The sequence below is a fragment of the Protopterus annectens genome, chromosome 2.part1 (assembly GCF_019279795.1).
Source record: "Protopterus annectens isolate FY-2018-M chromosome 2.part1, PAN1.0, whole genome shotgun sequence".
Taxonomy (NCBI): Eukaryota; Metazoa; Chordata; order Ceratodontiformes; family Protopteridae; genus Protopterus; species Protopterus annectens.
The window spans coordinates 1,667,314,520-1,667,326,750 of record NC_056729.1 but is presented as its reverse complement, the minus strand read 5'-3'; the positions used below and the strand labels follow the sequence as shown (position 1 = coordinate 1,667,326,750).

The 12,231-nt window shown below is 36.4% G+C and overlaps 1 protein-coding gene across 3 annotated transcripts in view; it reads left to right on the top strand.

The window, feature by feature from the left end:
• The window catches only part of KLHL17 (kelch like family member 17), a 1,233,332-nt gene that overhangs the window by 688,662 nt on the left and 532,439 nt on the right, over nucleotides 1-12,231 (top strand). For all 3 annotated transcript variants that reach the window (XM_044063097.1, XM_044063096.1, XM_044063098.1), the window contains one exon: nucleotides 5,309-5,530. In XM_044063097.1, the coding sequence (XP_043919032.1) occupies nucleotides 5,309-5,530 (222 nt within the window). The remainder of the gene's footprint in view (nucleotides 1-5,308; nucleotides 5,531-12,231) is intronic.

Genomic DNA, 12,231 nt, shown 5'->3' with positions numbered 1-12,231 from the left:
ATAGCCTTCATCATTTTGTGTTCTCTCTAAAGCCTACTTGCTTACAAAACACACTTGATTATAAGTTAAGCCAAAGGCATTAATATTGACATTCACAAATGTAAAAAGAACAGAAATATAATCAGTGAACTTTAACACCTCATCCCACCACAGCATATTAGCATTAAACTTGCCTTTGTCCATCCTTTCTTCTCTTGTTATACTACAAATCCTATATTTTTTCACACTTGATTATAAGTTAAGCCAAAGGCATTAATATTGACATTCACAAATGTAAAAAGAACAGAAATATAATCAGTGAACTTTAACACCTCATCCCACCACAGCATATTAGCATTAAACTTGCCTTTGTCCATCCTTTCTTCTCTTGTTATACTACAAATCCTATATTTTTTTACAACTTAAAAAAAAATACTTGTTTACTTTAATATCTTTAACACATATAACAGCCACTAAAAAGACACCCCACACATTTAAATACCCCTGACGACGTACTACATAAAACTACTCATGTACTTTATATCGTGAAATGTTATATACAAATACTAAGAACAAACATTGTCTTAGTTACTTTTTTCCTCTTTAAATGTCCTTCCAAGCATTAATGACATAAAGTGGTGTATGTTCTTTACAATCCACCCACATGTTTAACAAAGTCAACAGAAGTCCAAGTCCAACACAAGTCTTTTTCAGACACTTTCTTGCAATACCATATTTCACAAATGTGATTGGTGCTTTATAGTGTGACATTTATTCAATATTTTCAGTGTTGCGTGTTTTCTTCCTGTTCATCTCCATCTCCCACCACCAGACTCTGGTTCAAGTCCAAGGTACTGCTGAGACTTCTAGCCAACTCCTTTGCTTTTATCTGTCGCTCAAGCGTTTTCCTTCGGAACCCTGGAAAAAAATTTCATTGGCAAAGTCTCTGTATGAACCTTACTGTTAGAGGATTGAGAAGCAGAGTCCCTTTCTGTTTGCTGGCTCACTTTTTGTTGGATAAACATTTTTCTTTCTTCCTTAACCTGAACCTATTAACCTGCTCGCTATCAAAATATGACTTTGGTCCTCCACTAAAAATACTCTGAAGACGGCTGGATACAGCAGCTTGAATCTTATACTTGTCTTTTGACATTCCCTGATTGCTGGGATAAATTTGCTTCTCTTCTTTGTAGTGAATAATCCTTTTCTACAAGCACTCTGCTGTCTCCAATTTTTAATACTTTGCCATTCTGCAACAGCTATTTATTTCTTGTATTGTGATGAAGAAAGGACAGCCTACATCAAAACAGAATATTTTCGTGATGGTTTACCTTGAGCTTTTACCTTTTGTTTTTCTTACTATGGTAAACCAGTTTCTGGCAGTGTAAGTCATAGTTTACTAGTGGCATGGCTTCTTTGATGATATTTGATACTTCTGGTGTATTTGGTTTTCAGGACCCAAACTTGTGGAACTTGCTACGTCAATTGCTTTGGATGTGTCATCTGGTTTCTCCAGGCACGTAAAGTCTAGTATTCAATGGGATGGGATGATTGTCATAATGTAATTTAATGTCAAAGTCATAACCTAAATTTATGTAAGGATTATTTTATTTGCTTTTGTGCATTTTGTATTTAAATTCTTTTACCCTGTGGAACCGGTTGTCATTGTTATTATCATTTTTCCCATTTTTACATGGAGTTTGGTATCACAGTAACAGGTGACCAAATTGCCCAGATCCTATGTGGTTATAAAGTTGAGCTTGAAGTTGACGTCATTCCAGCAGTGCTGTTACCAGTTCAGCATCTACTACAAATCTGTATCTCTGTCTGTTGCTGTCCTCATTTACCTTTTCATCAGCATCTACTAACTAATCTTATCTCTGTAAACTGTGGTCCTTTTTCTGTTTTTATCAGCATAATTTTATCCTTGCGTATTGTTTTACTCTCTCTTTTTTTTTCATCAGCATCTCCTACCTAGTTTTATCACTGTGCACTGCAGTCCTCCTCCTGTTTTCATCAACTTGTACTAACTAGCTTTATCCATACATTCTTCTCTTCTCATTCACTTTTTATCAGCAGCTACTAACTAATGATATCCATACATACTGCTGCCCTGGTTCTATTTTCACCAGGATCTCCTACCTAGCGTTATCCATACATACTGCTGCCCTGGTTCTATTTTCACCAGGATCTCCTACCTAGCGTTATCCATATGTACTGTTGTCCTAGTTCTATTTTCACCAGGATCTCCTACCTAGCATTATCCATATGTACTGTTGTCCTAGTTCTATTTTCACCAGGATCTCCTACCTAGTGTTATCCATATGTACTGTTGTCCTAGTTCTATTTTCACCAGGATCTCCTACCTAGCGTTATCCATATGTACTGTTGTCCTAGTTCTATTTTCACCAGGATCTCCTACCTAGCGTTATCCATATGTACTGTTGCCCTAGTTCTATTTTCACCAGGATGTCCTACCTAGCGTTATCCATATGTACTGTTGTCCTAGTTCTATTTTCACCAGGATCTCCTACCTAGCGTTATCCATATGTACTGTTGTCCTAGTTCTATTTTCATCAGGATCTCCTACCTAGCGTTATCCATATGTACTGTTGTCCTAGTTCTATTTTCACCAGGATCTCCTACCTAGCGTTATCCATATGTACTGTTGTCTTAGTTGTATTTTTACCAGGATCTCCTACCTAGCGTTATCCATATGTACTGTTGTCCTAGTTGTATTTTCACCAGGATCTCCTACCTAGCGTTATCCATATGTACTGTTGTCCTAGCTCTATTTTCACCAGGATCTCCTACCTGTCTATTAGGTACTGCTGCCCTCATTTTCATTTGTCCCTGTTGCTTTAACGTAGGCTGACAAGCTACTGGAGACGCTGCTGCAAAATGTAGCTAATGAGCTTTATGTCACAGATTTCTAAAGAAAAATGAGGTCTTCATTAATACCCCTGGGAGGAGGCAATAGCTCCTTCTCCACAGGGATATTCCCTAATGTCTGGGAACACCTTCAGTGATACCCATACCTTAAAACAGGTATGAAGTGGATTTAGGAATGTGTTTATATTAACCTGCTATGGGTACGTTTTTGGAGGTCTGCCTCTAAACAGATGACGGGAGATATATATATATATATATATATATATATATATATATATATATATATATATATATGTGTGTGTGTGTGTGTGTATATATATATATTCTAATGTTGTAGATAGATAGATATGGATGTAGATATTCTAATGTTGTTCTGTTTGATGAGCAGCAGGGTGTCTGTAAAAGTCTTTGTACCTTCACATGTGTCTGCATTCCAGGCAGTTTGCTGCAGACCGTATTAGCAATACTGCTTTCTGTTGACTTCGCTAGTTCATCTGGTATGAATTAATCTGATTTCAGGTGAGCATCCAGTTATCTCCGATGTTATTCCTTCAGAACATGCACTTCTTCTCATTTGGTTCCCAGTAATGGAGGAGTACCTAAAAGTTCTTCAATTATTAACCTTTTGCTCATTTTCCACATTATCTGTTTTTCTCATTTCTTTGCATCATTGTCATTCCTTGCATATGCAGGCAGTCTTGATGTAGTAGCTGTAAATGACTCTCATTTGTCAATAACTTGTGCCATGAACTGACGGCTTATGCTACTACTTGACAAGTTTTCATCTCAGGAACTACTTTTTTGTACTGTACCCTGGCTTAATGAAATACTGAAAGATTAATGCTTTCTTGGAACTATTGAATTGCTGCACAGATGTTAATAATATTAACTTGAGGCTAGACTCCCTGTCCCATTCATTTTTCCGCTCTTATCTGGGGAAAGAATGGAAAAATGTCAGCTTGTGTCTCTGCAGCTTATAAAGATGCCAGTCTGCTTAGCAAAGACACCAGAATGTCCCTTGGGAAGAAGTCTCATTCCTTATACTGCAGTATGACCCGTCTAATTACCACTAACTCCGCTGATGCTGCACACGAATCACAAACAGTAGACAATAAGACTGGAAGATTTGGGATCCATTCAGCTAAGCATGAACGTGACTGTGATAGCTGTCACATGTCCTCAGTTCTGATAAATTACTAAGTGTTACAGAATTGCCAGACATTAGAGATGATGCTTCAGGTTCTTTAGAAAATGCATGTTGATGTAAAATTTGTTCTGTTAACCTACTGAGTAACACTGAGTAATATTTAAACATTTTGCAGATTCACGGCCTTTGTTTTTGTCTTTGTCTTTTCTTAAACATCACTTTGTTGCCGATTCTTAATTATTGTGGTACCAAATGGCAAAGTGGTATACTTTCTTAACCTGGTCTCCAGCTTTTTTAGGACATTGCCATATTTCTCTTATCTCTCCATATCTATAAACAAATCATTGCATTCCTCTGCATTTTCACAGCTTTTATTTTCTGTTCATATTGATTGTCTTTTTATGTGGTAATGTATCATTTTTTTTGCTAGTGTGCGTAGTATCTGGAACCTTACTTTTGCTTTTGTTAAGTCTCTCTCTACTCTTGGCAGATTTGAGTTTGCATTTGTTAACTTTCCTCTGAGATAAATTATAGCTGTTGTCTGTGTGCAGTGTTTGTATATCCATGTTCATTGCTGACATTTTGTAAAACGGTTATGACTAAACATGAGTTCCGTGAGTCTAACTACATTTCTGCTCAAATAAATATTTAAACATGCCATGCAGGGCAATACTAACCACCATTAGTTGTGCAAAGCTATTCTACAAACTCATTTACTTCTGGTCTTACTTGCTCTTTTAAAAATACTGTGACAGTGAAGTCCAGTTATTCTTTTTTATTCTAGCTTACTGTGTTTGCATTTGTTAACTAGGGAAAACACTGATCCAGATGGACCTTTTTCAGACTCAACCTGGGTGCACTGTCTGATTGTTAAATGACTGGTCAGAGTCACAAAGTAGGTGATGGTAGCTGAGGAATCCTCTGTGATGTAAGGCAGGTCTTAAACCAGTGGTGTTGCGTTTTGTTTCACAACATAGCATGCTACATCCTCCGTATATCTATCTTCATTAAAGCTTCATCTGTATAGTCAGCATTACTCATTGACAATTTTTTATTTTGTTTTGAATTTGCTACTGTTGAACAGTGGTCACCAGAGAGAGTAAAATGCACACAGTGGTTAGTGGACCACAATGTGCTACAGGAAGGCGTTTTTAAGGAATTAACCAATAACCACGATTGATCTTTCTGGGCTTGTGAGTAATTAGATGTACTTCATTTATCAGCAGCATATGGATTAAGTGAAATGTAAGTAACCCTGTTCTAATGTGCATGTACTTTGTTCTTTTTAAGACATTACTTCCTGCTGCAAGCTTGTTACAGCTGAATGGGGTTAGAGATGCCTGCTGCAAATTTTTGTTGAGTCAGCTTGACCCTTCAAATTGCCTTGGGATTAGAGGCTTCGCCGACACCCATTCGTGTAGTGACCTCTTGAAATCTGCACACAAGTATGTACTTCAGCACTTTGTGGAAGTCTCCAAAACTGAAGAGTTCATGCTCTTACCTCTTAAACAGGTATGATCTTCTGTGTCTGAAATATCCTGGAAATATTGTTTAACTTTTTTTTTTTAATGAAGATGTGATACAGAATAGGCCTGTCCAGATTTTGTGGTCTGTGATCTCGGTCTGTTATTACTATATTGGCATGAATCAGGACCATGGATAAACATTCCAGTATGGCTTTGCTATAACTATTTGCAGCAGGTACAGATTGTAAAGTTTCTCAGGCTTAATAAAATAGTAAACCGATGTTTGGCTTCATACTTAACCTTTTACTCTGACTTTTTCTCAGGTTTAAAACATGTGAATACAACTTCATATATAATTGGTAATCATGTAAATAAGCATACTTTTATAAACATTTTTATTATGTGATTGCATTGTAAATTGCAGCATTACTAAAGACATTCATTACTAAAGACATGCTTCTGGAGCATTGCTCCCCGGGCCTCCGCTGAAAACAGGATCTGTGGAACCTAGTCGGACATTCCCGGTCAACAAATGTTAAATAAAATAAAATAAAAAATAAACATTATATATTGTAGCAAAGTGTAACAACAGTTTCCATTGTTATTGTTCTGCATATTCTTTTGAAGAATTTTCATTCACTCCAGTATTACATAAATTGCTCCGTTATTGCCTTCCCTTAAACCTCACTCCCTCACCTCCTCTAGAAAATTATTTGGGATGTATTATTCCTACAAATTCCATCAATTTCTATGAAATTTGCTATTTCCTTTTGTGAAGATCCCACTTCCAGTTTTTTCATCTCCTTTATAATTTTAAAAACTTCCCTAACGGTCGGTATAGATTTTTATTCTCATTTTCTAGTAACTACATTTTGTACTTCCATAACGGTCGGTATAGATTTTTATTCCCATTTTCTAGTAACTACATTTTGTGCTTCCCTAACGGTCGGTATAGATTTTTATTCCCATTTTCTAGTAACTACATTTTGTACTTCCCTAACGGTCGGTATAGATTTTTATTCCCATTTTCTAGTAACTACATTTTGTACTTCCCTAACGGTCGGTATAGATTTTTATTCCCATTTTCTAGTAACTACATTTTGTACTTCCCTAACGGTCGGTATAGATTTTTATTCCCATTTTCTAGTAACTACATTTTGTACTTCCCTAACGGTCGGTATAGATTTTTATTCCCATTTTCTAGGAACTACATTTTGTACTTCCCTAACGGTCGGTATAGATTTTTATTCCCATTTTCTAGTAACTACATTTTGTACTTCCCTAACGGTCGATATAGATTTTTATTCCCATTTTCTAGTGACTACATTTTGTCAGCAAAAAGCATTAAACTCAGTAAGGCCTTTACTGTGTCTAGGCAATTCACATACACGCATTTGCATTTTTTACACTGGGAAAGTCTGACTTGGGTCCGAGCCCCTTTTGTACATACATAGGTGTTTATAGGTGCTTTTCAGCAGAGATCTGGGGAAAAAAGCTCTGCAGAAGTAGATAAGAATTGTAAACACCACAAAAGTACAAAAAATGTCAAAATGTAGCAAATTGTAAATAGTCGCAAGTCAAGCAGCAATAACTGTAACATTGGAATAATAAATTAAATCTTTAGTAGAAATAATTAGAAGTGCACAGACTAGGGCTGGAATAGGACGTGTTAGAAATACGTATAAAAGCAGCATAATTGCAGAAATTATTCATTAAGCAGTAATTTCAAACTTAGTTGAGAAAAAGCAAATGCTGGTACTTCGTAATTTGTGTTGAGAATTTGAATTACTACTACTCGCAAGTTACAGGATTGTTGTACACTGCTGATTAGAGGAATTAGAATAGAAGGGGTATCAGCATGTAATAAATAGGAAAAGATAACAGACATATATATAAATAACTCTAAGACCATCCTTCTACTTAAACCGAATTCAGATCCGACTGACCCGACTAATTATAGACCAATAGCCCTCATAAACACTGACTTTAAAATCTTTGCCCAAATCTTGGCCAATAGGTTGAAGAATATACTCCCGTCTATTATATCTCATAATCAGCTGGGTTTAGGCAAACAAGTGATAGAGCTATCAGATTACTTAAAACAGATAAACATCCCAAATACGTTATTGCCTCAGATACTAGCAAAGCTTTTGACAGAGTAATTTTTTAAATTTTTATTTATTTATTTATTTAACATTTGTTGACCGGGAATGTCCGACTAGGTTCCACAGAGCCTGTTTTCAGCGGAGGCCCGGGGAGAAATGCTCCAGATGCATGTCTTTGGAATTTACACTTTTTATTTAAAATGTTATGCCTTTATTCGGATTTCCTCAAGACTTTATTAATAAAGTCAAGGTCTTATATCAGATAGCCTCTACTTCCATTCAGATTAACAATAATAGAACAAAACCTATCCCCATTTCAAATTGCACAAGATAAGGGTGTCCACTTTCTCCCTACCTCTTTAATTTATATCTGGAACCCCTACTTCTTTTTATATCACAAAAATCTTTTCTACACATTCCAAGAGTATTAAATGCTAAAATTATATATTCGGCATTTGCTGACAACTTAAATATATACCTACAACTCCCCACAACAGATCTTCCTAAAATACTGACAGCCATTGACAAATTCTCAGAGATCTCAAATTACAAACTAAATCCCAACAAATCAAATCTCTTCTCACTAAATCCCATTGGACAGATGCGCTTTTACTTCCTGGAGAGTGAGATTAAGCTAACTTATCAACTAAAATACTTGGGGGTAATATGTACCCCTAATTTTAGTGACATCATTAAAAATAATTTAACTCACACCTGGAATACTATTGAAAATTATATGAACAGATGGAAAAATATCAACATGTCTTTGTTATCAAAAAGTCGTGTCGTTAAGATGAACCTGCTACCAAGAATTCTTTTCCAAATGAACGCTACCTTCACGATTATACCCCAAACATTTTTTATAGATATGGAAAGAGCTATATCCAGATTTATTTGTTATCTCAAAGCTACTAGAATCAAGTATGAAAATCTTATACTTCCTAAATCTAAAGGTGGATTAGGGTTACCTGATTTTAAACTGTACTATAGTATTATTAATGCATATAGGCTATGCCAAATATTAAATCACGAATCAAACACAAATGTATGAACAAAATATGAACAAATTAAGACACTTGGATGCAATCCTAGGGCTCTCCTATTCCTAAATTTAAATCAAAAATGTATCTATGTTAAAAACTTGCATCCACTTATTAAACAAATGGTATTAACTACTCAAAAGTTTTTTTCATCTGTACAATAATAAAATGCCCTCCTTTTACTGCAACCTATACACCTTAATCCTAATTTACTATTAAATAATAAACTGATAAACCTGCAGGATTATCCCTTAATAAGAGATCTTACTGTATGGGAAATTTACAAATGGAAGGAATGTGATATACACAATTACGAGAGAAACTAAATCTCCCAAAGAAATACGTAAATATTATGAACTCACTCCACTACCTTGTAAACACCAAATTTCCACCTGATAATTTGGTAAACAAGACACTAATGTATCCCAGTTAATTCGAACAAATCTAGCAACCAAGGGGAAAACAATTTCCAGAGTCTACAAACATATAATTGATATAAAACATCAGAATTGTATTTTATTTTCCTCATACTGGCAACCCCCCTGCAAATTAATGAACACGATAAAAAATGGTATTGAAAACACGCTCAAATTCATTCCATTCAAAAAGTTGCTTTACAAACAACTTATGATTAACAATAATGCATATTTACCCCTTAAAAAATTAGTAAATTCAATAACAAATACCCACCTGAATGTCCTCACTGCACTAAGCAACCAGCAGACATTCTCCATGTTATGTGGGAATGTAATAAAGTTCATAACCTATGGTGGTCATTAAGGGCAAGACTAGAGAAAATGGGCTACCAAAAAAGTACTTTATCCTGGGAAACGGCTGTACTGTACATTAATATAAATAATCTTTCAAGAGTCTTAAAGCATGTCCTCATCACCATATGTGCTCTTGTCAAATTCTATATTACAAAGAATTGGACACTTGCAACCCCACTCTCATGGGAAGGTTTTAGCACTTTAGCAATCAAGTACATCTCCTCTCACAAGCTGCTATATGTTACTAAGAAATGTAAATACTACCAAGAGTATTGGAAATACCTATTAGATTTCATTCTCAAGAAGTAAAAATATTAATTTTAGAAGTGAAATATTCATTATGTGTAATAAAGGCAATAAGGATATATTTAGAACCTTATTATCATTGTCATTTTATAAATCTTTATGTTGATAAGCTGTTCACAAATAGATGTACTGTATGTAAAGGTTTTAATTTATCTTTCCCTCGTATGTGTAATATCCCCCTAAATAGTAAATGGTTACTGATTTGTTTCTTCTTATCACTGCAGAATAAGTGGTTAGTACAAAAAAAAATTGGATTCTTGAAGTGACTTCTTTGTATATATTGTGTATAGCTTGTTATGGTTTGTTGTATGTGTTTTTTGTTGTCAAATGTGTCATGTGTTGTAACCCTAAAAAACTGCAATAAAAGAATTTTTGAAGAAAAAAAAAGGTGGGGGATGTGCACTTGTCCATCCTGGGAAGAGGAGGATGTGCTCTTGTCCATCCTGGGAAGAGGGGGATGTGCACTTGTCCATCCTGGGAAGAGGGGGATGTGCACTTGTCCATCCTGGGAGGAGGGGGGTGTGCACTTGTCCATCCTGGGAGGAGGGGGTGTGTGCACTTGTCCATCCTGGGAGGAGGGGGTGTGTGCACTTGTCCATCCTGGGAGGAGGGAGATGTGCGCTTGTCCAACCTGGGAGGAGGGAGATGTGCGCTTGTCCAACCTGGGAGGAGGGAGATGTGCGCTTCTCCATCCTGGGGAGGGGTGTGTGCACTTGCACCTACTTCATAGTCAATCTCTGGTGGAAGCTAGGGATGCACAAGGGAAAATGGATGAAGTCAATACAGAGGCAGGATGGTATGCCAGCACATCCCCATTACACGCCCACCCCTGGACATTCAACAAGTATGCACAAAGAAACAGACAAAGGTTAGGGCATAACTAAAACACTTCCAACCACTACTGTAATGTTGCACTAGCATTATCTAATGAGTCAGGCAGAGTCTGGGGAGGATTACGTTGGGTGTGGTAGATCCACTGAAAAAAAGAGGAGAGGAGAGGAGCTGGTGACAGTTGAAGATTAGCTGTGGGGAGCAATAAAGATATAAGCTGAAGTACCAAGACCCTGTCTTCTGATAGTAATATTAATCTTTCCGACTTTCAGTGTAGTCTCCATCGCAAATAGCTGGATTCAGTTAAGTACATATCTAAGCATATCTTCAACTTTTTTGACATACTAGTTAAAGACATTAAGATTCTTTTGAACGTTCATTTAGTTTAGTAAGTGTATTGTGTAGACATGGCCTAATACACTTCTTTGGTAAACTTCCAAACAGCTGCTTTCCCAGGGGTAAGTGACTCACACTCTGTAAATTAAGTTCCCTGTTATGAATGCTACACTTTTCCAGCAGTTTTTACGGATTAATAATGTAGGTAAAAACAGTCAGCAATGTACGCATATTTAGTATGTTGGCAGTAACATTACTATCCATTTGGGGCAAAGTACGTCTCTCTCCTTTGTGATTTATGTGTTATTCTGCTGTACTGTTTAAAAATGTCTACTACTGCCACTCACCAGAAATGGCCAATGTTACATACAGTAATCGGCTATCACAAACTGTGCCTTTGCCATGTGGCCCATATCATCCTTGGATCAATCTTCCTTCGCATTTAACACACGTAAAATAAATAAAATAGACATTTAAAAAGCAAAAAAAATAAGTAAATAAATAGTAAGGTTGTGGAAGAAGGAAAATGGTTAGTAGAATGAGTAACGGGGAGAGGGAAGTAAGTCGTAAACAATCGATGTGCACTTAGCAGGATTAGAGAAGATACGGGGAGTTAATAGCGCAGTAAAAGAATGAGACATAGAATAAAAAGAGTGTAATGTTGTGCAGTGTTGTAAGACACCCTGATGTAAAACAGCAGTTAACAATAATGGTTGCACTGGTGGGGGTTAACAGTCATACATTCATATACCACCTCAAAATAATTATTTCCTTAGTTGCTACCATTTCTTCCCTTAGCATTTTTGTTGGACTGTGCCGTATGGAATTTTTTTAGATCTGCCAACTCATTATATTTCCAAAAATGTTCCTAATTACCTGTGTCCTTCCCATCACATCTCCAACATTTGCTGTTTACCTGATGTCTACTTGAGGTAAAAAAATACATATACAAACACTTCCATGCAAAAATTGTAAACTGTCTGGACTTTTTTAGCATACTTGGGAACCCTGCAGAGGCTTGCTAATTGTTCCTTTGTAAACTGGTTTTCTATTCTCTTTCCCAGTCTTTAACTTCCTCCAATCTGATTATTTTTAGATGTCATGCAATATTCTATATGCCCTACTAATTACCCCTGTATTATCAGCATCCTCTGCTTTGGACTCAACTAAGTGCTCTACCAAACCTGTTTTTTTCACATAGCACTCCTCTGTCACTTTCTCATGTCCTGTGATCTGTTCTCTGTAACTCATTGGGAGGGCAATCTCTAACCGGTAGTCCAAACTCTAGCTTGGCCTCTTCCCAACTTTTATCATTTTCTGCTGAGTTATTTGCTCCCAATTCCATCCCCCCTTGCTTAT